Consider the following 24,820-nt stretch of genomic DNA (forward strand, 5'->3'; position numbering starts at 1 on the left):
TATCTGGTATCATCTTAGCAACGTTTACCATAAGCAGGGTTGGGGAGTGATGGATTACATTTAGAAATTAACCTACCCAACCCTGACCATAAGATGATGACGGGAGTAAAAGCCATTTTGATAGCAGGTCATTATTAATAAGGCAATTGTTGTTCTGATAGAAGGTCATTATTGATTACTGGAATATACCAGCCAATCAGTGGGTGGGACATAGAACTGGAATATACCAGCCAATCAGTGGGTGGGACATAGAACTGGAATATACCAGCCAATCAGTGGGTGGGACATAGAACTGGAATATACCAGCCAATTAGTGGGTGGGACATAGAACTGGAATCTACCAGCCAATCAGTGGGTGGGACATAGAACTGGAATATACCAGCCAATCAGTGGGTGGGACATAGAACTGGAATATACCAGCCAATTAGTGGGTGGGACATAGAACTGGAATCTACCAGCCAATCAGTTGGTGGGACATAGTGAGTTAAACAAATGAGATGATCAGCAAGTTGTGTAATATCCTGTACCTCCTGCATTCTATCACTGTTGTTCATTTCCCCAATCACAACAACAACACATCCACACTAAGGTGATTTGATGTGTAAACATAATCACTCCCCCACCCCCCTACCACCCAAAAAACCCCAAAACACACACAAAAAACTAAACTAAACCAAAAAGGTGACTGCTAGCTATCCCATTTGAAATCGGTGGTAAGCCTACTCCTAAGTCTAAGAGTTTTTACAAGTATAAAATAGAGGACTGGTCTTTGGTTTGGTTGGTTGTTCAGACAGTTAGTTAGAACTAATAACTATCACTAGGCACTTCACTTTGCATTTTGTTTCTTGTCATGGACCACCCAGAAAAATGGGTGACAGGTAGGCTAGCGGTTAAGAGCGTTGGGCCAGTGACCGAAAGGTCGCTGGTTCGAATCCCAGAGCCGACTACGTGAAAATCTTTATTGTGCCCTTGAACAAGGCACCTTAACCCTAACTGCTCTGGATAAGAGCGTCGGCTAAATGAACAAAATGTTTAAAAAAGTATTATAATAATTAAAGCTTTTATATTTGTAATTGTAACATTATTATTACATTCAACCAAGTTCATACATGTATAACCTCACTGTTAACTTGCAACATCTCTCTACCTCTACCTACCTCTTCCCTAGTTCTCTCTCTCTCTCTCTCTCTACACTGCTACCCTGCTCTTTGGGATAAAAGACATAACCCTCCTAGATACATTCACCACACCACCCTGTCAGTACCGGGGTAAAAAGTGCAACACGGCAACATTTAACTATATTTCTAAACACTTGATATCTTCTTCTTAACGTCTGGATTTTTGTTTCGATCTAGATATTTCAGATCTACAGATAATCTACATCTAACAGTATATTCTGTTATTAAAAACGAACAATACAACACTCAACATTCATATTGCAGATTCCTCTGGGACACAGGCTGTGTCCGTATGTAGACAGTACATATGCTGCTATTTCTACTTAATGACATCAGGAACACAGGAATCAGCAGACTAGACTACTAAGGGTTCAATTCTAACTTGAGATCCTAATCATCTGAAAGTCCTCCTCCATCACCCCAGGGCCAGGCAGGGCAGGGCAGGGCAAGGCAGGGCAGGGCAGGGCCGGGCAGGGCAGGGCAGGGCCCAATAGAACATCTTTAACAATCTTTAAGCTGAATGGGAATAGAGAGAGGACATATCTGGCACATACAGACAGCACTCCATTCTCCTAAACAAAACCACCTTAAAATTACAGAGACCTCTGAACAACTGAACTTCTGAATACATGATTGTGTGAAAGACAAGATCGATGTCTGCCTGTCCTTCTGTGGAGGTGAGGGAAGAGAGGAGGAGAGGAGAGGAGTGCAGGTCGTAGTGTGTCTTCGGGGAAGACTTAGCTGCCCAGCTGCGTCTGGCCATGCATGTGTTTGGCGATATCATACACATTCATGATGTCAGCCCTCTTCTCTGGGTCGGGGTTAATACACATATCTACCACCTTTCTCAGCTGGATGGAGAGAGAGAGATAAAGAGAGAGAGATAAAGAGAGAGAGAGAGAGAGAGAGAGAGAGAGAGAGGGGGGATGGAGAGAGAGAGAGAGAGAGAGAGAGAGAGGGGGAGAGGGATGAGAGAGAGAGAGAGAGAGAGAGAGAGAGAGAGAGAGAGATATCAGCTATTAGACAGTATCCTGAGACAAAGCACAAAGAGAGCCGTCTGTCTGTTGTGTTAAAAGAACATTCCAGACAAATGAACAAATCTAATGACAGAAACACGTTCTTAAGTCTCTCATTGTCACCCTCCTCCCTTTCCGATAGCAGCTAGCATACTACAGGTGCTGTAACTAAATACAGCAGGGGTGATAGTGTGTTAATTGCCCCATGGGCTTGTGAATCTACTTTCAGTCAACCTGAGACACACACACACACACACACACACAGACGTTGCTCGCACATCGCTACAATCAGGCACAGACACATGGACGCGCTTTACACACACACACATACACACACACACACACACACACACACACTATCATCCCGGAGTCTTTACACTTGAGGCCAAGCGGAGCGGCTGATTGGAGCGGATAGAGCGGCTCAGAGGCGGAACAGTGACCACCATCATTAAAAAAAGAAGGAAAAAAACTAAAAGAAAGAAAGAAGAGAAAGCGCCAGTGCCAGGTCGCTATGGTAACCGCCTGCCGACTTCCTGGCCGCTGTTACGTGGCGCTGGGCTCGGCGAGTCCTCATCACGCAGCGGACGGTGTGTGTGTCAGGGTGTGTGTGTGTGTGTGTCAGGGTGTGTGTGTGTTTGTGTGTCAGGGTGTGTGTGTGTCAGGGTGTGTGTCAGGGTGTGTGTGTCAGGGTGTGTGTGTGTCAGGGTGTGTGTGTCAGGGTGTGTGTGTGTTTGTGTGTCAGGGTGTGTGTGTCAGGGTGTGTGTCAGGGTGTGTTTGTGTGTCAGGGTGTGTGTGTGTCAGGGTGTGTGTGTGTGTCAGGGTGTGTGTGTGTTTGTGTGTCAGGGTGTGTGTGTCAGGGTGTGTGTGTGTGTGATACAAATGCAGAATTAGTCTCATAGAATGGAGAGAGGAGGATGAGTGATGAAGAGATATGTAAAATATGTAAAATATTCCTGTGCCTCTTCGCAGCAGAGAGATGGGGGGGGAGATAGAGGAATGGCGTCAGGTGGAGGGGGGAGAAAGGAGGGAGTGAACGGAGGAGACAGTAAATGACAGAACAAAGATGAGCAGCTGACAGTTTTCTCCCGATGCTTCTGGAGCTTTGTTTACATCCAGACAGGCGCTCCAGGCACCCCCATCCCTCCATCTCTCTCTCTCTCTCTCCCTTCCCATCTCTCTCTTTCCCAGATGGGGTGATAGAGGGTGATATGGGGGCTGGGTGGGGGGAATCATGGGTAGCACACACACAGTCAGCAGCAGTCTGTAGGTCACATCTATAACCACAGATTGTAAGTTCTACATTACATTGTCCTCAATGCCTGAGCACAGCCCAAAACGCATGCACAACTCCTCAACTATTACTGAAGGAAATATGACACTAAATACGCCATTCATATTCAGCCCCAATGTCAGTTCTGGCACAGATGCTTTTAATAGAATATGATCACTTTCTAGTTGAAAAACTGTTCCCGTTTTGGGTGTCCCATAATAATGTTCCATACTTTCCCATTGGTTTGGGAATGAGGCCTGCAGCTTTCTTCTAATGTATAGAGTTGGATCTATACTACTAATTCCAGGGTCAACGAGCGAGAGGAGGGTGATTTGAAGTGAGAGTGAGATCATTTTTGGGGTGAGAGAGGGTGAGGAGATGATTTTGGGGTGAGATCGATGGAGAGAAGGTGAAAGAGGGTAAAGTGAGTGTTGGAGAAGCACCTCTTCAGAGTAGTGGTCGGATGGAAGTGGAGGGTAGTCACACTGCTCAATCTTCTTACACAGAGAGTACAGGTTCATCTTATCACCATAGAATGGGCTCTGGAGAGCTGCCATCTGAGGGAGGGAGGGAGGGAGGGAGGGAGGGAGGGAGGGAGGGAGAGAGAGAGAGAGAGAGAGAGACATTTAGTTACACACAATGATGTACCTAATATCATGATATACCCAATTCTCTGCTTATTGGAAGACAAAGAAAACACTACATCTGAATTTGGCCTTCTCGATGTACACTGAGTGTACAAAACATTAGGTCCATGACATACTGACCAGGTGAATCCAGGTGAAATGTATGATCCCTTATTGATGTCACTTGTTAAATCCACTTCAAATCAGTGTAGATGAAGGGGAGGAAACAGGTTAAAGAAGGATTTTTACGCCTTGAGACAATTGAGACATGGATTGTGTATGTGTGCCATTCAGAGGGTGAATGGGCAAGACAAAAGATTTAAGTGCTTTTGAACAGGATATGGTAGTAGATGCCAGGCGCACCGGTTTGAGTGTGCCAAGAACTGAAAAGCTGCTGGGTTTTTCACGCTCAACAGTTTCCTGTGTGTATCAAGAATGGTCCACCAGCCAAAGGACATCCAGCCAACTTGACACAACTGTGGGAAGCATTGGCGTCAACACGGGCCAGCATCCCTGTGGAATGCTTTCAACACCTTGTAGAGTCCATGCCCCGACGAATTGAGGCTGTTCTGAGGGCAACTCAATATTAGGAAGGTGTTCCTAATTTTTTGTACACTCGGTGTATGCGTGACCATTGGACTGAAGTCTGTGTATGTATGAGATAGAGAATGGTTGGATTTCAAATCCACTGAACCAAAAAATAAAATCCCAGAAAGTTTATTTTTGCTTGTTTGGTTCCCTCCAGTTGACTGGTTTTCTCCTGCTCTGACGCTCTATTAAAACTAAGAGGAGAAAGGAGGGGGGAGGAGAGAGAGAGAGAGAGAGAGAGAGAGAAGGGGGGATATCTCAGTTAGGTGGAACAGAGAGGCCCTTCTCTGGAAAAGGAAGGCAGGCGAGCATAGCCACAGAGAAGAGGAATTGGAGGAGAGGGGAAGGAGGGGGAGAGGGTACAGGAGGATATAGGGAGAGTGGAGAACGGCAGGAGGAAGGGGAGAGGAGAGAGAGAAGGAGAAGGAGGAGAGGAGGAGATGAGTGAGAGGAGGAGAGGAGGAGAGGGAGTGAGAGGAGGAGAGGAGTGAGAAGAGGAGAGGAGTGAGAGTAGGAGAGGAGTGAGAGGAGGCGGGGGGAGAGGAGTGAGAGGAGGAGGGAGTGAGAGGAGGAGAGGAGTGAGAGGAGGAGAGGAGTGAGAGGAGGAGAGGAGGGACAGGAGGAGAGGAGGAGAGGAGTGAGAGGAAGAGATGAGTGAGAGGAGTGAGAGAAGGGAGAGGAGGAGAGGAGGGGGAGGAGGAGAGGAGTGAGAGGAGAGGAGTGAGAGGAGGGAAGGAGGGAGAGGAGTGAGAGGAGGGAGGAGTGAGAGGAGGAGAGGAGGAGAGGAGTGAGAGGAGGAGAGTTGTGAGAGGAGGGAGAGGAGGAGAGGAGGAGAGGAGTGAGAGGAGGAGAGGAGTGAGAGGAGGAGAGGAGTGAGAAGGAGAGGAGTAGAGGAGGGAGAGGAGGAAGAGGAGTGAGAGGAGTGAGAGGAGGAAAGGAGGGGAGGGGGAGAGAGGAGTGAGAGAGGAGAGGAGGAGAGAAGAGGAGTGACAGGAGAGGGAGAGGAAGAGAGGAGAGAGGAGGGAGAGGAGGGGAGGAAGGAGAGGAGGAGAGGAGTGAGAGGGGAGTGGATGAGGAGGGAGTGAGAGGAGGAGAGGAGGAGGAGGAGTAAGGAGTGAGAGGAGGGAGAGGAGGGAGGAGGGAGAGGAGTGAGGGTGGGACAGGAGGGGGGAGGAGGGAGGAGTGAGAGAGTGGAGGAGGGAGAGGGGAGGAGAGGAGTGAGAGGAGGAGAGGAGGGGAGGAGGAGAGGAGGGGAGGAGGGGAGGAGTGAGAGGAGTGGAGGAGGGAGAGGAGTGAGAGGAGGAGAGGAGTGAGAGGAGGAGAGGAGTGAGAGGAGGGAGAGGAGGAGAGGAGGGAGAGGAGTGAGAGGAGGAGAGAATGGAGAGGAGGAGAGGAGTTAGAGGAGGGAGAGGAGGCAAGGAGTGAGAGGAAGAGAGAAGGTGAGGAGTAGAGGAGGGAGGGGAGTGAGAGGAGGAGAGGAGGGAGAGAAGAGGAGTGAGAGGAGGGAGAGAAGAGGAGTGACAGGAGGGAGAGGAGGAGAGGAGGGGAGGAGTGAGAGGAGGGAGATGAGGGAGAGGGAGGAGAGGAGTGAGAGGAGGAGGAGTGAGAAGAGGAGGAGTGAGAGGAGGAGAGGAGTGAGAGGAGGAGGGGAGGAGAGGAGTGAGAGGAGTGAGAGGAGTGAGAGGAGGAGAGGAGTGAGAGGAGAAGAGGAGGGACAGGAGGAGAGGAGGAGAGGAGTGAGAGGAAGAGAGGAGTGAGAGGAGGAAAGGAGGACAGGTGTGAGCGGCAGGAGAGAAGGGAGAGGAGGAGAGGAGTGAGAGGAGGAAAGGAGGAGAGGAGTGAGAGGAGAGAGGGGAGTGAGAGGAGGAGAGGAGGGAGAGAATAGGAGTGACAGGAGGAGAGGAAGAGAGGAGGAGAGGAGGGAGAGGAGGGGAGGAGGGAGAGAGGAGTGACAGGAGGGAGAGGAGGGAGAGGTAGGAGAGGAGGGAGAGTGAGAGGAGGGAGATGAGAGAGGAGGAGAGGAGTAGAGAGGAGAGGGAGGAGAGGAGTGAGAGGAGGAGAGTTGTGAGAGGAGGGAGCGGAGGGAGGAGGGTGGGGGAGAGAGTGAGATGGTAGGAGGAGAGGAGGAAGAGGAGGAGATGAGGGAGAGGAGTGAGAGGAGGGACAGGAGGAGAGGAGTGAGAGGGGTGAGAGGAGGAAAGGAGGAGAGGAGTGAGAGGAGGGAGGGGAGTGAGAGGAGGAGAGGAGGGAGAGAAGAGGAGTGACAGGAGGGAGAGGAGGAGAGGAGGGAGAGGAGGGGAGGAAGGAGAGGAGGAGAGGAGGGGAGGAGTGAGAGGAGTGGATGAGGGAGAGGAGAGGAGGAGGGAGTGAGAGGGAGGAGAGGGAGAGGAGTAGAGGAGTGAGAGGAGGGAGAGGGGAGGAGGAGAGGAGTGAGGTGGGACAGGGGGAGGGGAGGAGGGGAGGTGAGGAGTGGAGGAGGAGAGGAGTGAGAGGAGGAGAGGAGGAGAGGAGGAGAGGAGGAGGAGGAGGAGGGAGGGGAGGGGAGGAGTGAGAGGAGTGGAGGAGGGAGAGGAGTGAGAGGAGGAGAGGAGGAGAGGAGGAGAGGAGTGAGAGGAGGGAGAGGAGAGGAGGGAGAGGAGTGAGAGGAGGAGAGAATGGAGAGGAGGGAGAGGAGTTAGAAGGAGAGAGGAGGGAGGCAGAGGAGTGAGAGGAAGAGAGAAGGTGAGGAGTAGAGGAGGGAGGGGAGTGAGAGGAGGAGAGGAGGGAGAGAAGAGGAGTGAGAGGAGGGAGAGAAGAGGAGTGACAGGAGGGAGAGGAGGAGAGGAGGAGGAGTGAGAGGAGGGAGATGAGGGAGAGGAGGAGAGGAGTGAGAGGAGGAGGAGTGAGAAGAGGGGAGGAGTGAGAGGAGGAGAGGAGTGAGAGGAGGAGGGGGAGGGAGAGGAGTGAGAGGAGTGAGAGGAGGAGAGGAGTGAGAGGAGGAGAGGAGTGAGAGGAGAAGAGGAGGGACAGGAGGAGAGGAGGAGAGGAGTGAGAGGAAGAGAGGAGTGAGAGGAGGAAAGGAGGACAGGTGTGAGCGGCAGGAGAGAAGGGAGAGGAGGAGAGGAGGGGGAGGAGGAGAGGAGTGAGGAGGAGAGGAGTGAGAGGAGGAGAGGAGTGAAAGGAGGGGAGGAGGGAGAGGAGGGGAGGAGGGAGAGGAGTGAGAGGAGGAGAGGAGGGAGAGGAGTGAGAGTAGGGAGGAGTGAGAGGAGGAGTGGAGGAGAGGAGTGAGAGGAGGAGAGTTGTGAGAGGAGGGAGAGGAGGAGAGGAGTGAGAGGGAGGAGAGGAGAGAGGAGTGAGAGGAGGAGAGGAGTGAGAAGGAGTGAGAGGAGTGAGAGGAGAGAGGAGTGAGAAGGAGTGAGAGGAGGAGATGAGGGAGAGGAGTGAGAGGAGGGACAGGAGGAGAGGAGTGAGAGGAGTGAGAGGAGGAAAGGAGGAGAGGAGGAGAGGAGGGAGAGGAGGAGAGGAGGAGAGGAGGGAGAGGAGGGGAGGAAGGAGAGGAAGAGAGGAGGAGAGGAGGGGAGGAGTGAGAGGAGGGAGAGGAGTGAGAGGAGGAGAGGAGTGAGAGGAGTGAGAGGAGGAGAGGAGTGAGAAGAGGAGAGTTGTGAGAGGAGGGAGAGGAGGAGAGGAGTGAAAGGAGGAGAGGAGTAGAGGAGTGAGAGGAGGGAGAGGCGTGAGAGGTGGGACAGGAGGGGAGGAGAGGAGGAGAGGGAGGAGGGGGAGGAGAGGAGGAGAGGAGGAGATAATGGAGAGGGGAGGGAGGAGAGGAGGAGAGGGTGAGAGGAGGAGAGGAGGGAGAGGAGGGAGAGGAGGGAGAGTGGGGTGGAGAGATGAGGAGAAATGAGAGGGAGGAGAGGAGGAGAGGAGAGAGGAGAGGAGTGAGAGGAGGAGAGGTGAGGAGGAGGGTGTGGCGGAGGGAGAGGGAGAGGAGTGAGAGGAGGAGAAATGTGAGAGGAGGGAGAGGAGGAGAGGAGAGGAGGAGAGGAGTGAGAGGAGGGAGAGGAGGAGAGGAGTGAGAGGAGGAGAAATGTGAGAGGAGGGAGAGGAGGAGAGGAGAGGAGGAGAGGAGTGAGAGGAGGGAGAGGAGGAGAGGAGGGAGAGGAGTGAGAGGAGAGAGAGGCAGATATCAGCTGAAGCAGCCATCAAGACTGGTGTCACTTTTCTTCCAGATGTTCCATTCTCTCTCCCTTTTTCTCTCTCGTCCTCACAGCATCTTTATCATTTACCAGCGCGTAATCAAGCAACCGAGGGGTTGCCTAGCAACGAGGGGAGGATGGGAAACGAGACATAGTTATTCAACCCCTCTCTCCATCCAATGCCCCCTCTCTCTACTTCTCTCCGCCCATCCCTCCATCTAACAGGGTGTGAAAAAGTAGAGGCCACTGAGTGTTGGACATGGTTAAGACAGGCTCTGTCACATCAGCCAATAAGAAGTAAGGATGACAGTGGTAGAATATCTCCCTTCGACATCCCCCCCACTGCACCATCACATAACCACACTATTGTAGCACAGTGTGTGTGTGTGTGGCAGGGGAGGTAGGTTCCGGCATGTTCTCCTTAGAGAGAGAGAGGGGGAGGGAGGGAGAGAGAGAGAGATAGAGGGGGAGAGAGAGAGAGAGAGAGAGAGAGAGAGAGAGAGAGAGAGAGAGAGAGAGAGAGAGAGAGAGAGAGAGAGAGAGAGAGAAGGAAGAGAGAGAGAGAGAGAGAGAGAGAGAGAGAGAGAGAAAAGAGAGAGAGAGAGACAGAACAGAGAGAGAGAGAGAGAGACAGACACAGAGAGAGAGAGAGAGAGAGAGAGAGATAAAGTAGAGAGAGAGAGAGAGAGAGGTAGGGGAGGGGAGGGAGGGAGGCAGGCAGCAGCTGTAGCCAGTAAAGGGTTAAACAAGGACCATTGTATTTTCATGCATCCTCTGCTTTTGACAGATGAAAAATGTCAACTGTCCTGTTTGTATTTGGGAGTTTTTGCAGTATTCATCTGGTTCATTAGTGTCTTTTACTCCTGGCCCCTGACAGCTGCCGGCCCTGCACACAAACAGGGCCCCCACTCTCTCAGACTCATTGCAGGCTGGGCATCATGGCGATGGGAGAGATGACTGACTCACTCTATGACCTCCAGGGCCTGTGTGTGTGTGTGTGTGTGTGTGTGTGTGTGTGTGTGTGTGTGTGTGTGTGTGTGTGTGTGTGTGTGTGTGTGTGTGTGTGTGTGTGTGTTGTGTGTGTGTGTGTGTGTGTGTGTGGGCTCATTGGTATTCCAGGTTTTTTTTTGCCGCACACGCACGCCTGCTGTCTGTCTGAGGGGCTGCTGCTGGTGACACACACACACCTCACTTTGTCTCTCGCTGGTCTTCTGCCTCCTCCTCTCCCATCCAGCCCCTAGCTGTGCAGTGTGTGTTCTTCTGCCTCCTCCTCTCCCATCCAGCCCCTAGCTGTGCAGTGTGTGTTCTTCTGCCTCCTCCTCTCCCATCCAGCCCCTAGCTGTGCAGTGTGTGTTCTTCTGCCTCCTCCTCTCCCATCCAGCCCCTAGCTGTGCAGTGTGTGGTCTTCTGCCTCCTCCTCGCCCATCCAGCCCCTAGCTGTGCAGTGTGTGTTCTTCTGCCTCCTCCTCTCCCATCCAGCCCCTAGCTGTGCAGTGTGTGTTCTTCTGCCTCCTCCTCTCCCATCCAGCCCCTAGCTGTGCAGTGTGTGTTCTTCTGCCTCCTCCTCTCCCATCCAGCCCCTAGTCTTCTGCCTCCTCCTCTCCCATCCAGCCCCTAGCTGTGCAGTGTGTGTTCTTCTGCCTCCTCCTCTCCCATCCAGCCCCTAGTCTTCTGCCTCCTCCTCTCCCATCCAGCCCCTAGTCTTCTGCCTCCTCCTCTCCCATCCAGCCCCTAGCTGTGCAGTGTGTGGTCTTCTGCCTCCTCCTCTCCCATCCAGCCCCTAGCTGTGCAGTGTGTGTTCTTCTGCCTCCTCCTCTCCCATCCAGCCCCTAGTCTTCTGCCTCCTCCTCTCCCATCCAGCCCCTAGTCTTCTGCCTCCTCCTCTCCCATCCAGCCCCTAGCTGTGCAGTGTGTGTTCTTCTGCCTCCTCCTCTCCCATCCAGCCCCTAGTCTTCTGCCTCCTCCTCTCCCATCCAGCCCCTAGTCTTCTGCCTCCTCCTCTCCCATCCAGCCCCTAGTCTTCTGCCTCCTCCTCTCCCATCCAGCCCCTAGTCTTCTGCCTCCTCCTCTCCCATCCAGCCCCTAGTCTTCTGCCTCCTCCTCTCCCATCCAGCCCCTAGCTGTGCAGTGTGTGTTCTTCTCTACAGTTCAGTCTGTGTGTCAGCATGAGGTCCTGGCCATGTTAAGGAGGATGGATGTTAGGTCTAGGTTCTTCTCACTCTTAATGAATATTGATCTCTGTGCATGACTGACTCTCTCTATCTCTCTCCCTCCCCTCTCTCCCTCCCCTCTCTCCCTCCCCCTCTCTCTTCTCTCTCTCTCTCTCTCTCTCTCCCTCTCTCTCCCTCTCTCTCTCTCTCTCTCTCTCTCTCTCTCTCTCTCTCTCTCTCTCTCTCTCTCTCTCTCTCTCTCTCTCTCTCAAACATCCATGGGCATAAAGCTATATAGGGGTATTAAGCTACATAGGGGTATAAAGCTACATTGGGGTATAAAGCTACATCGGGGTATAAAGCTACATAGGGGTATAAAGCTATATAGGGGTATAAAGCTACATAGGGGTATAAAGCTATATAGGGGTATAAAGCTACATAGGGGTATAAAGCTACATAGGGGTATAAAGCTACATAGGGGTATAAAGCTACATAGGGGTATAAAGCTACATAGGGGTATAAAGCTACATAGTGGTATAAAGCTATATAGGGATATAAAGCTACATAGGGTTATAAAGCTACATAGGGGTATAAAGCTACAGTGCATTCAGAAAGTATTCAGACCCCCTGACTTTTTCCACATTTTGTTACATTACAGCCTCATTCTAAAATGGATTTAAAAACAAATCCCTCATCAATCTACACACAATACCCCAAAATGACAAAGCCAAAACAGGATTTTAGAAATAAAAAACAGAAATATCACATTTACATAAGTATTCAGACCCTTTTCTATGAGACTCAAAATTGAGCTCAGGTGCATCCTGTTTCCATTGATCATCCTTCAGATGTTTCTACAACTTGATTGGAGTCATCCTGTGGTAAATTCAATTGATTGGACATGATTTGGAAAGGCACACACCTGTCTATATAAAGGTCCCACAGTTGACAGTGCATTTCAGAGCAACAACCAAGCCATGAGGTCGAAGGAATTGTCCGTAGTGCTCCGAGACAGGATTGTGTTGAGGCACAGATCTGGGGAAGGGTACCAAACCATTTCTGCAGCATTGAAGGTCCCCAAGAACACAGTGGCCTACATCATTCCTAAATGGAAGAAGCTTGGAACCACCAAGACTCTTCCTAGAGCTGGCCGTCCGGCCAAATTGAGCAATCGGGGAAGAAGGGCCTTGGTCAGAGGTGACCAAGAACCTGATGGTCACTCTGACAGAGCTCCAGAGTTCCTCTGTGGAGATGGGAGAACCTTCCAGAAGGACAACCATCTCTGCAGCACTCTACCAATCAGGCCTCTTTATGGTTGAATGGACAGATGGAAGGCACTCCTCAGCAAAAGGCACATGACAGCCCGCTTGGAGTTTGCCAAAAGGCACCTAAAGGACTCTCAGACCATGAGAAACAAGATTATCTGGTCTGATGAAACCAAGATTGAACTCTTTGGCCTGAATGCCAAGTGTCACGTCTGGAGGAAAGCTGGCACCATCCCTACGGTGAAGCATGGTGGTGGCAGCATCATGCTGTGGGGATGTTTTTCAGCGGCAGGGACTGGGAGACTAGTCAGGATCGAGGGAAAGATGAATGGAGCAAAGTACAGAGAGATCCTTGATGAAAACTGGCTCCAGAGCGCTCAGGACCTCAGACTGTGGGCGAAGGTTCACCTTCCAACAGGACAACGACCCTAAGCACACAGCCAAGACAATGCAGGAGTGGCTTTGGGACAAGTCTCTGAATGTCCTTGAGTGGCCCAACCAGAGCCCGGACTTGAACCCGATCGAACATCTCTGGAGAGACCTGAAAATAGCTGTGCAGCGATGCTCCCCATCCAACCTAACAGAGCTTGAGAGGATCTGCAGAGAAGAATGGGAGAAACTCCGGAAATACAGGTGTGCTAAGATTGTAGCGTGATACCCAAGAAGACTCGAGGCTGTAATTGCTGCCAAAGGTGCTTCAACAAAGTACTGAGTAAAGGGTCTGAAATACTTATGTAAATGTGATATTTCTGTTCTTTATTTATAATAAATTAGCATACATTTCTAAAAACCTGTTTTTGCTTTGTCATTATGGAGTATTGTGTGTGGATTGATGAGTAAAAAAAATAATTTAATCAATTTTAGAATAAGGCTGTAACGTAACAAAATGTGGAAAAAGTCAAGGGGTCTGAATACTTTCCGGATGCATTGTATTTAGGGGTATAAAGCTATTTAGGAGTATAAAGCTATTTAGCAGTATAAAGCTATTTAGGAGTATAAAGCTATTTAGGAGTATAAAGCTATTTAGCAGTATAAAGCTATTTAGGGGTATAAAGCTATTTAGGAGTATAAAGCTATTTAGGAGTATAAAGCTATTTAGGAGTATAAAGCTATTTAAGGGTATAAAGTTACAGTGCCCTCTGTAATTATTGGGAGAGTGAAGCATTTTTTCTTCTTTTGGCTTTATACTTCAAAAGCTTGGTTTTGAAATCAAACAATGACGGTCAGCTTTAATTTGAGGGTATTTTCATCCATATCGGGGGGACCGTTTAGAAATTAAGCGCTGTAATTTCTAAACGGTTCACCCGATATGGATGAAAATACCCTCAAATTAAAGCGGACAGTCTGCACTTTGACCTCATAGTCATAAAATACATACATTTGAAGTATAGAGCCAAAAGAGAACAAAAACGCTTCACTGTCCCAATAATTATGGAGGGGTATAAAAGCTACATAAGGGTTAGGACATTACAGCACTATTACTAATACTTCACACACACACACACACACACACACAGGTGGGTCTGGGCCGGGGATGGGCGCCATATCGATCTACACATGCCTATGTTGCCGTGCCCTCCCAGTCGCCAAGGGAGACCACCCCAGCAACCAGACATCATCCCGTTACCATGACGCCGGGGGTGGGCCGGGTCAGGTGATGTAATGCGGTTGGACGGAAGTAGACACCTCCATCAAACAGAATAGGAGATGCAGCCAGGTATTGATGGGTTTGTCTCTCTCACCCATCTAGCACCCCAGGATTAACACTGAAATAATAATGTTCTCTCAAACATAGCCCTGAAACACAAACACACACACCTGTCTGACCCTCACAGACATCCATACATCCAACATCCAACATCCAATGCACACACCTGTAAGACCTTCATATATACACTAAAGAGTGTTTTCAGATCAATGGGAGCAGGGTGGGTCTGTGTGACGCAGGTTTAGAAAGGACAGATAATATCACACAAACACACCACAGCTATATACTGGTACTCTCTTTCCCTCTACCTCTCTCCCTCCCCATCCTCTCTCCCTCTCTCTCCCCCCATCCTCTCTCCCTCTCTCTCCCCATCCTCTCTCTCTCTGCCCATCTCTCTCTCTCTCATCCTCTCTCTCTCTCTCCTCCTCCTCTCTCTCTCTCTCTCCCCATCCTCTCTCTCTCTCTCCATATCTCTCTCTCTCCTCCTCCTCTCTCTTTCTCGCTCCCCATTTCTCTCTCTCTCCTCCTCCTCTCCCCATCCCCCTCCCACTCCTCTCTCCCCCCCCTTCCACTGCTCTCTCTCCCCCCTCCCCCTCCTCTCTCTCCCCCTCTCTCTCTTCTCTCTCCCCCCTCCCGCTCCTCTCTCTCCCCTCCCTCTCTTCTCTCTCCCCACCCCCCTCCATCCCTTCTCTCTCTCCCCTCCCTCTCCTCTCTCTCTCTCCCTCCCTCTCTTATCTTTCCCCCTCCTCTCTCTCCCCACCCCCTCTCCCTCTCCTCTCTCCCTCTCCTCTCTCTCCTCTCTCCCCCACCCCCTCCATCCCTTCTCTCTCCCCCCTCCCTCTCCTCTCTCTCTCTCCCCTCCCTCTCCTCTCTCCCCCCCTCCCTCTCCTCTCTCTCTCCCCTCCCTCTCCTCTCTCCTCAGCCCCCTCCCTCTCTTCTCTCTCTCCCCCCTCCCTCTCCTCTCTCTCTCCCCTCCCTCTCCTCTCTCCCCCTCCCTCTCTTCTCTCTCCCCCTCCCTCTCTTCTCTCTCCCCCACCCCCCTTCTCTCTCTCCCCCCTCTCTTCTCTCTCCCTCTCCCCCTTTTCTTCTCTCTCCCCACCCCCTCTCCCTCTCTTCTCTCCCCCCTCTCCCTCTCTTCTCTCTCCCCACCCCCCTCTTCTCTCTCCCCTCCTCTCGTCTCTCTCCCCCACCCCCCCTCCCTCTCTTCTCTCTCCCCCCTCTCTCCCTCTCTCACCCCTCCCTCTCTCCCCCCTCTCTTCTCTCTCTCCCCTCCCACTCCTCTCTCTCCCCCTCCCTCTAATCTCTCTCCCCACCCCCCTCTCTTCTCTCTCCCCCACCCCCCCCTCCATCCCTTCTCTCTCTCCCCCCTCAGCTCTCTCCTCACCCCCCTCCCTGTCTCCCTTTCTTCTCTCTCCCCACCCCCTCTCCCTCTCTTCTCTCCCCCCCGCTCCCTCTCTTCTCTCCCCCCTCTCTTCTCTCTCTCCCCACCCCCCTCCCTCTCTTCTCTCTCTCCCCCCTCCCTCTCTTCTCTCTCCCTACTCTCCTCTCTCTCCCCCCTACCTCTCTTCTCTCTCTCTCCCTCCCCACCCCTCCCTCTCTTCTCTCTCTCCCCTCTCCTCTCTCTCCCCCTCTCTTCTCACTCCCCTCCCTCTCTTCTCTCTCTCCCCCACTCTCCTCTCTCCCCCCTCCCTCTCCTCGCTCTCCTCCCTCCCTCTCTTCTCTCTCCCCCACCCCCTCTTCTCTTCCCCCCTCTCCTCTCTCTCCCACTCCCTCTCTTCTCTCTCTCCCCCTCTCCCTCTCTTCTCTCTCTCCTCTCTCCCCCCTCCCTCTCTTCTCTACCCCCCCTCTCCCTCTCACTCTCTCTCCCCACCCCCTTCTTAACTGGAAGAGGTTTGTTTACAGAGTAATCTAACTGGTCAGTATCACATCCACCCAGTTAAACTGAACCACATGGACATGTCACTGGGAGTTCTCTACTAGCTTCAAACACACTACAGCTCTTCTATCCACCTTTACCTCACAAATCTGTGTTTGTGTGTGTGTGTGTGTGTGTGTGTACAGTATATGTGTTATGTGTATCATATACGTTACCTCGTAGAGCAGGCAGCCTAGCGACCAGATGTCAGATTTGAAGTTGTATCCGTTTTCATGTATTCTCTCTGGAGACATGTAGTAGGGGGTGCCCACTGGAACAGACAGGGAGAGAGAGAGACATTAGCCTGTTCCGCTGCTAACCTAGCCGTTCCAGCATACCACATATGTCCCAACACACACAACCTCAGAGAGAGACAGACAGACAGACAGACAGACAGGTATCACAAACACACACACACAAACTACTTGTCCACTACATTACAACTCCAGTTCAGCTCTCATTTCCATACCTCATCGTGATTAGAAACAGGAGTCCAACAGATATTCTACAACCACTACACTCTGGCTGTGGTTGTGAAACTATAATCTCAATACCATGCTGTCTGGCCCACTCCAGACCCCACAGTCATACAGTACAGTACCATGCTGTCTGGCCCGCTCCAGACCCCACAGTCATACAGTACAGTACCATGCTGTCTGGCCCGCTCCAGACCCCACAGTCATACAGTACAGTACCATTCTGTCTGGCCCGCTCCAGACCCCACAGTCATACAGTACAGTACCATTCTGTCTGGCCCGCTCCAGACCCCACAGTCATACAGTACAGTACCATTCTGTCTGGCCCGCTCCAGACCCCACAGTCATACAGTACAGTACCATTCTGTCTGGCCCGGCTCCAGACCCCACAGTCATACAGTACAGTACCATTCTGTCTGGCCCGCTCCAGACCCCACAGTCATACAGTACAGTACCATTCTGTCTGGCCCGCACCAGACCCCACAGTCATACAGTACAGTACCATTCTGTCTGGCCCGCTCCAGACCCCACAGTCATACAGTACAGTACCATTCTGTCTGGCCCGCTCCAGACCCCACAGTCATACAGTACAGTACCATTCTGTCTGGCCCGCTCCAGACCCCACAGTCATACAGTACAGTACCATTCTGTCTGGCCCGCTCCAGACCCCACAGTCATACAGTGCAGTACCATTCTGTCTGGCCCGCTCCAGACCCCACAGTCATACAGTACAGTACCATTCTGTCTGGCCCGCTCCAGACCCCCACAGTCATACAGTACAGTACCATTCTGTCTGGCCCGCTCCAGACCCCACAGTCATACAGTACAGTACCATGCTGTCTGGCCCGCTCCAGACCCCACAGTCATACAGTACAGTACCATGCTGTCTGGCCCGCTCCAGACCCCAGAGTCATACAGTACAGTACCATGCTGTCTGGCCCGCTCCAGACCCCACAGTACAATCACACAGCTCCAGTCATGTACAGGGACGAGCTATAGTTACACTGTCCCACCACAGAGGGCACTAGTGAGCCTGATCGGGGAAGATAGCTGACAGATAAAGGGTGAGAGACCAGAGACAGATCCAGACAAAAACTGGGGGTTGATCTAGCACACGTCCACTTCAAACAGAGGCACCCAGAACATTAACATGTTGAGGGGAAGTATTCCAATGTATAATCTAATATAGGTTGTGACCTACTTGTTGTGTGTATGTACTGACATGTATAATGATAATTCATATTATTATGTGTAACTGATTGATGCAAACACACACACACACATTTTTTAAAAGTCATTTTAGCAAACACTCTTATCCAGAGTGACTTACAGTTAGTGAGTGCATACATTTTCATACACACTACATGTTAATGTTTTTAAATGTATGCAAATTGTAAAGTCTTGTTTGATTTATTAGGGATCCTAATAAATCAAATCAAAACAAATGCCATAATGGAAGCATATTCTGAGACCTTTAAATATTGTACATATTTAATTAATTTTTTTAATAATGTTTTTGGTGTGTTTGATAACTAATTGAATTTTGATCGAATTCGAATAGTTGCCTTGACCAATGGAATGGCAGAAATGATGCCAGATCGATGTGTTTGGTTTGCTAAGCTAGTTAGCTATAGCTAACTGTCTACCGTTTGCATTCAAAAGATGCATTCAACAAGGCTTTTAGTTTAACCCGCCCAAAGTGAGAAGTCTGCAGTGTGGACATGGCACCCTCGTAGTGAGAGGGACTTTATACACTGGACTGATGATGTGTGGTGAGCTTTAGGCGCCCGTATTGGCAGCAGAAGAAGCATCGCCCCCAGTGGGTCCTACACATCACTAGTGGAGGAGTAGTCCGATGGCTAGAGATGGCTAGAGACTGAGAACAACCATCCCACTCGGCTACCCGATGAATAGAGACCTTCACCAAGAGCAGAGCAGGCACCATCCTCATATTTTTGTCTTCTTCTTCAACTTTTATATCCTTTTATTTTATTTTTTATAAACTGCAATTCAGCTTTTAGCTGTGAATGTGTACAAGACAGTCTAACTAATAATACAAACATGATATTCATTAGTTTGAATAAACCTATTACGTGGAAAGCGATAAGAGTTTATGTGTATCTGTGCAGAAATTAAAGTGCATTATTGGGGTGTGTGTTTTAATTGGGGTGTGAAAACATTTCTTTATCTCTAAATGTCAGGTCTGTATAATGACGTGTGACCTCCAATTCTAAAAATAATCCTTCACTTCCACCATCAACTAGAGAGAGAGGGAGAGTGGGAGAGAGGGAGCGAGCGCGAGAGAGAGAGCGAGAGAGAGTGAGAGAGAATGAGATGGAGAAAGCACAAGTGAGCTGAGAAAGAGAGGGGGTGATAGGGAGAGAGAGGAGAGGTCAGAGAGAGAAAGAGAGAGAGGGAGCTGGCTTGCAAGAGCCCAGTTTTAATTGGTCATCAGGTTGGCGGTGTGTGTGTGTGTGTGTGTGTGTGTGTGTGTGTGTTGCTATGGAGGTCTCCTGGTGCAGTTTGAACGGCGTTCCCTTAACATCCATTACCAGCTGATTAAAGAGCATCAGCCTCTCTTATGCTAATAGTTGTATAGAGGAGCAGAGCAACAGTGCCTGCCTGCCTCAGTCAGCATTCATTCATTCCCAATTAAAACACACTCATTTATTCAGGCAGATAAACTAGAAGTCTAGGATTGATTTCCATTATTAGAGATCGTTAAGACAACTGAGCTGCATTCTGGGTAAGAGAAGATTATATTGTCATGGTAGAAATGTATGGATAGAATCTTCCGGTTCCTCGACTGAGCTGTGAGCCTGGACCATCATCTAGCCAGCACCTCCCTCTTCTACTGGTCTCTAGCCAGCACCTCCCTCTTCTACTGGTCTCCAGCAAGCCCCTCCCTCTTCTACTGGTCTCCAGCAAGCCCCTCCCTCTTCTACTGGTCTCTAGCCAGCACCTCCCTCCTCTACTGGTCTCCAGCCAGTACCTCCCTCTTCTACTGGTCTCTAGCCAGCACCTCCATCCAGCCAGCACCTCCCTCTTCTACTGGTCTCTAGCCAGCACCTCCCTCTTCTACTGGTCTCTAGCCAGCACCTCCCTCTTCTACTGGTCTCTAGCCAGCACCTCCCTCTTCTACTGGGCTCCAGCAAGCACCTCCCTCTTCTACTGGTCTCTAGTCAGCACCTCCCTCCTCTACTGGTATCTAACCAGCACCTCCCTCCTCTACTGGTCTCTAGCCAGCACCTAGCTCTTCTACTGGTTTCTAGCCAGAACCCCCCTCTTCTACTGGTCTCTAGCCAGCACCTCCCTCTTCTACTGGTCTCCAGCAAGCCCCTCCCTCTTCTACTGGTCTCTAACCAGCACCTCCCTCCTCTACTGGTCTCTAGCCAGCACCTAGCTCTTCTACTGGTCTCTAGCCAGCACCTCCATCCAGCAAGCCCCTCCCTCTTCTACTGGTCTCTAGCCAGCACCTCCCTCTTCTACTGGTCTCTAGCCAGCACCTCCATCCAGCCAGCACCTCCCTCTTCTACTGGTTTCTAGCCAGCACCTCCCTCTTCTACTGGTCTCTAGCCAGCACCTCCCTCTTCTACTGGTCTCTAGCCAGCACCTCCCTATTCTACTGGGCTCCAGCCAGCACCTCCCTCTTCTACTTGTCTCTAGCCAGCACCTCCCTCTTCTACTGTTCTCTAGCCAGCACCTCCCTCTTCTACTGGTCTCTAGCCAGCACCTCCCTCTTCTACTTGTCTCTAGCCAGCACCTCCCTCTTCTACTGGTCTCTAGCCAGCACCTCCCTCTTCTACTGGTCTCTAGCCAGCACCTCCCTCTTCTACTGGTCTCTAGCCAGCACCTCCCTCTTCTACTGGTCTCTAGCCAGCACCTCCCTCTTCTACTGGGCTCCAGCCAGAACCCCCCTCTTCTACTGGTCTCTAGCCAGCACCTCCCTCTTCTACTGGTCTCCAGCAAGCCCCTCCCTCTTCTACTGGTCTCTAACCAGCACCTCCCTCCTCTACTGGTCTCTAGCCAGCACCTAGCTCTTCTACTGGTTTCTAGCCAGAACCCCCCTCTTCTACTGGTCTCTAGCCAGCACCTCCCTCTTCTACTGGTCTCCAGCAAGCCCCTCCCTCTTCTACTGGTATCTAGCCAGCACCTCCCTCTTCTACTGGTCTCTAGCCAGCACCTCCCTCTTCTACTGGTCTCTAGCCAGCACCTCCCTCTTCTACTGGTCTCTAGCCAGCACCTCCCTCTTCTACTGGTCTCTAGCCAGCACCTCCCTCTTCTACTGGTCTCTAGCCAGCACCTCCCTCTTCTACTGGGCTCCAGCCAGAACCCCCTCTTCTACTGGTCTCTAGCCAGCACCTCCCTCTTCTACTGGTCTCTAGCCAGCACCTCCCTCTTCTACTGGTCTCTAGCCAGCACCTCCCTCTTCTACTGGTCTCTAGCCAGCACCTCCCTCTTCTACTGGTCTCCAGCAAGCCCCTCCCTCTTCTACTGGTATCTAGCCAGCACCTCCCTCTTCTACTGGTCTCTAGCCAGCACCTCCATCCAGCCAGCACCTCCCTCTTCTACTGGTTTCTAGCCAGCACCTCCATCTTCTACTGGTCTCTAGCCAGCACCTCCCTCTTCTACTTGTCTCTAGCCAGCACCTCCCTCTTCTACTGGGCTCCAGCCAGCACCTCCCTCTTCTATTTGTCTCTAGCCTGCACCTCCCTCTTCTACTGGTCTCTAGCCAGCACCCCCCGCTTCTACTGGGCTCCAGCCAGCACCTCCCTCTTCTACTTGTCTCTAGCCAGCACCTCCCTCTTCTACTGGTCTCTAGCCAGCACCTCCCTCTTCTACTGGTCTCTAGCCAGCACCTCCCTCTTCTACTGGTCTCTAGCCAGCACCTCCCTCTTCTACTGGTCTCTAGCCAGCACCTCCCTCTTCTACTGGGCTCCAGCCAGCACCTCCCTCTTCTACTTGTCTCTAGCCAGCACCTCCCTCTTCTACTGGTCTCTAGCCAGCACCTCCCTCTTCTACTGGTCTCTAGCCAGCACCTCCCTCTTCTACTGGTCTCTAGCCAGCACCTCCCTCTTCTACTGGTCTCTAGCCAGCACCTCCCTCTTCTACTGTTCTCTAACCAGCACCTCCCTCCTCCACTGGTCTCTAGCCAGCACCTCCCTCTTCTACTGTTCTCTAACCAGCACCTCCCTCCTCCACTGGTCTCTAGCCAGCACCTAGCTCTTCTACTGTTCTCTAGCCAGCACCTCCCTCTTCTACTAGTCTCTAGTCAGCACCTCCCTCTTCTACTGGTCTCTAGTCAGCACCTCCCTCTTCTACTGGTCTCTAGCCAGCACCTCCCTCTTCTACTGGTATCTAGCCAGCACCTCCCTCTTCTACTGGGCTGGTTGGACTCATTAAAGCCCCAAACTGTCAGACAGACGCACACGCACGCACACAGACAGATTCAGAGAGAGAGATTCAAACACAAACACACAGGCACACACACTTCACTGCCCCCCATGCAGAGAGAGACATGAGGAGAGAAGGAGAGAAAGGGGGAGGGAGGGAGGGAAGGAGAGGAGAGAGGGAATGAGAGATGAGGGCTAGGGGGAGAGAAAGGGGGAAAGGGAAGAGGGGGTAGAAGGAATAAAGAGGGAGGGAAAGGACGTCGGTATAGAGGAGAGATAAAGACAGAGGAAAGGAGGGAGGGTGAGCGAGGCAAAGAGGGAGGGAGAGAGAAGAGATGAGGAGGAGGAGAGAATGGAGGGAGAGAGAAAGAGCAAAGGAGAGAAAGTTTGAGAAAGACAGTTGGATAGACAGTGAGGCAGCTAGAGAGAGTGGTACGGAGAGAAATATGCAGCAGGAGAGAGGGAGAGAGAGGGGTATGGAGAGAAAGATGCAGCAGGAGAGAGGGAGAGAGAGGGGTACAGAGAGAAAGACAGCAGGAGAGAGAGAGAGAGAGGGGTACAGAGAGAAAGATGAGGGTCAAAGAGGAGAAGAGAGGCTTTTGGGAATGGATGGATCCTGGTCTCCATGCCCGTGGGGGAGATTAACCCTTTGCGGAGAAACTTGCCTCACCTTTTCTCTCCAGTACTTCTCCTCTCTCCTCTATTCTCCTCCTCCTCTCTCCTCTATTCTCCTCCTTCTCTCTCCTCTATTCTCCTCCTTCTCTCTCCTCTATTCTCCTCCTCCTCTCTGCTCTATTCTCCTCTATTCTCCTCCTCCTCTCTCCTCTATTCTCCTCTATTCTCCTCCTCCTCTCTCCTCTATTCTCCTCCTCCTCTCTCCTCTATTCTCCTTCTCTCTCCTCTATTCTCCTCCTCCTCTCTCCTCTATTCTCCTCTCTCCTCTATTCTCCTCTATTCTCCTCCTCCTCTCTCCTCTATTCTCCTCCTCTCTCCTCTATTCTCCTCTCTCCTCTATTCTCCTCTCTCCTCTATTCTCCTCCTCCTCTCTCCTCTATTCTCCTCCTCCTCTCTCCTCTATTCTCCTCTCTCCTCTATTCTCCTCCTCTATTCTCCTCTATTCTCCTCCTCCTCTCTCCTCTATTCTCATCTATTCTCCTCCTCCTCTCTCCTCTATTCTCCTCTATTCTCCTCCTCCTCTCTCCTCTATTCTCCTCCTCCTCTCTCCTCTATTCTCCTCTATTCTCCTCCTCCTCTATTCTCCTCTTCCTCTATTCTCCTCTTCCTCTCTCCTCTATTCTCCTCTATTCTCCTCCTCCTCTATTCTCCTCTTCCTCTGTCCTCTATTCTACTCTCTCCTCTATTCTCCTCCTCCTCTCCTTCCCTCCCCTCTCTGCTTCTCTCCCCTCCATTCTGTCTCATTCACTATCTCTCCTCTCTCTCTCTCATTAACTATATCTCTCTCCTCCTCTCCTCTCCCACCCTGACCAAGGGCTGAAGGAGCAGCCTACTCACAGAAGACCTAAAGGGGGCACTGTGGTCCCAACTTTAAGGCTGGTGCCCATATCTAGTCATCATACTGTGTACTCGGTTTCTACATAGCCTAATATTGGCTTTCTGTTTTCCAAATGTAACATTAACACTCTGTCAGTGTGAGGCGCTCTCTCCATCCTATTGTTTACAATTATGTAAAAAAAAAAAATCATTACTGTTTATTTGAAAACATGAGAATATGTGAATTGAGCATTTTTGACACAATCCTCACCACAACACAACCACAAACACACACCATGTGCCAGTGTCGGCCGGCCAGCGTTTTACAGCAGTCAGAGCCGTGTGTCGGGCAGCGGGACGGCGAGGCGTGTTCCAGACGTGTTCCGCCCAGACAACAGGTCATGGGTCAAGGCAACAGGAAGAGACTAACTGGCCAATGAAGAGGCAACAGCCCCAGAGTTACCTTTAGAAGGCCTCAAACCCCAGCTTTACAACACACATGGTTCTGGGCTGTACCAGCTAATCAAACACATCCCCTCCCTTTGCGTGTGTCTGTGTGTGTATTATTACCCAGAGAATGGGCAGCGGTGGTTTTGGAGCTGAAGAATCTTCCCAGTCCCAGATCTCCCAGCTTGACCACTCCTGTGGCAGTTATGAACACATTAGCTGGCTTGATATCTGTAGAGAGGACAGGGCACGTAGTTCAAGTTCAAGAGCCTGTGTGTGTGTGTGTGTGTGTGTGTGTGTGTGTACGCATGTATAGTACCTCTGTGCATGACCCGTCGGGAGTGCATGTGTTCCAGTGCACTGCACAGCTGGACAAAGTACTTCCACACTGTCCTCTCTGGAATCAACCTCCGCTGCTTCTTAAAGTGCTGCACAGACACACAACACAAAAATGTTGGACAACACACACACACACACACACACACACACACACACACACACACACACACAGGGATGGGTATTTACAATGATTTCACTATTCGAAAAATATGGGTTTTTTCCGGATATCAAGATAGTCTAAATACATGTGTTTTAAAGAGAAAAATATATATATCAACTTCAATGGGGACTTGCTCGTGCGACTCAGGAGAGGCGGTGCACTCTGCTTGTTGTTTCAGCACAGACGGTAGGGGAGACGGTATGGGAGACGGTAGGGGAGACGGTATGGGAGACGGTAGGGGAGACGGTAGGGGAGACGGTAGGGGAGACGGTAGGGGAGACGGTAGGGGAGACGGTAGGGGAGGCGGTATGGGAGGGGGTAGGGGAGACGGTAGGGGAGACGGTAGGGGAGACGGTAGGGGAGACGGTAGGGGAGACGGTAGGGGAGACGGTAGGGGAGACGGTAGGGGAGACGGTAGGGGAGACGGTAGGGGAGACGGTATGGGAGACGGTAGGGGAGACGGTAGGGGAGACGGTAGGGGAGACGGTAGAGACGGTGGGGAGACGGTAGGGGAGACGGTAGGGGAGACGGTAGGGGAGACGGTAGGGAGACGGTAGGGGAGACGGTATGGGAGACGGTATGGGAGACGGTATGGGAGACGGTAGGGGAGACGGTAGGGGAGACG

General features: G+C 51.3%; 1 protein-coding gene and 1 long non-coding RNA gene across 4 annotated transcripts in view; both read right to left on the reverse strand.

Moving 5' to 3' along the window:
- Positions 1-1,041: 1,041 nt before the first annotated feature.
- The window catches only part of nek7 (NIMA-related kinase 7), a 131,860-nt gene continuing 108,081 nt past the window's right edge, over positions 1,042-24,820 (reverse strand). For all 3 annotated transcript variants that reach the window (XM_041840535.2, XM_041840534.2, XM_045205379.1), the window contains 5 exons: positions 24,016-24,124; positions 23,820-23,927; positions 16,066-16,160; positions 3,909-4,022; positions 1,042-2,029 (listed from right to left, as the gene is read on the reverse strand). In XM_041840535.2, the coding sequence (XP_041696469.1) occupies positions 1,916-2,029; positions 3,909-4,022; positions 16,066-16,160; positions 23,820-23,927; positions 24,016-24,124 (540 nt within the window). In that variant the 3' untranslated portion in view covers positions 1,042-1,915. The remainder of the gene's footprint in view (positions 2,030-3,908; positions 4,023-16,065; positions 16,161-23,819; positions 23,928-24,015; positions 24,125-24,820) is intronic.
- On the reverse strand, positions 19,288-20,686 carry LOC123481427. The gene is made up of 3 exons (XR_006657098.1): positions 19,919-20,686; positions 19,405-19,871; positions 19,288-19,327 (listed from the first exon to the last, which is right to left on the reverse strand). It is a non-coding gene; the product is annotated as an uncharacterized LOC123481427 (long non-coding RNA).

This window comes from Coregonus clupeaformis, chromosome 20 (assembly GCF_020615455.1).
Source record: "Coregonus clupeaformis isolate EN_2021a chromosome 20, ASM2061545v1, whole genome shotgun sequence".
Classification (NCBI taxonomy): domain Eukaryota; kingdom Metazoa; phylum Chordata; class Actinopteri; order Salmoniformes; family Salmonidae; genus Coregonus; species Coregonus clupeaformis.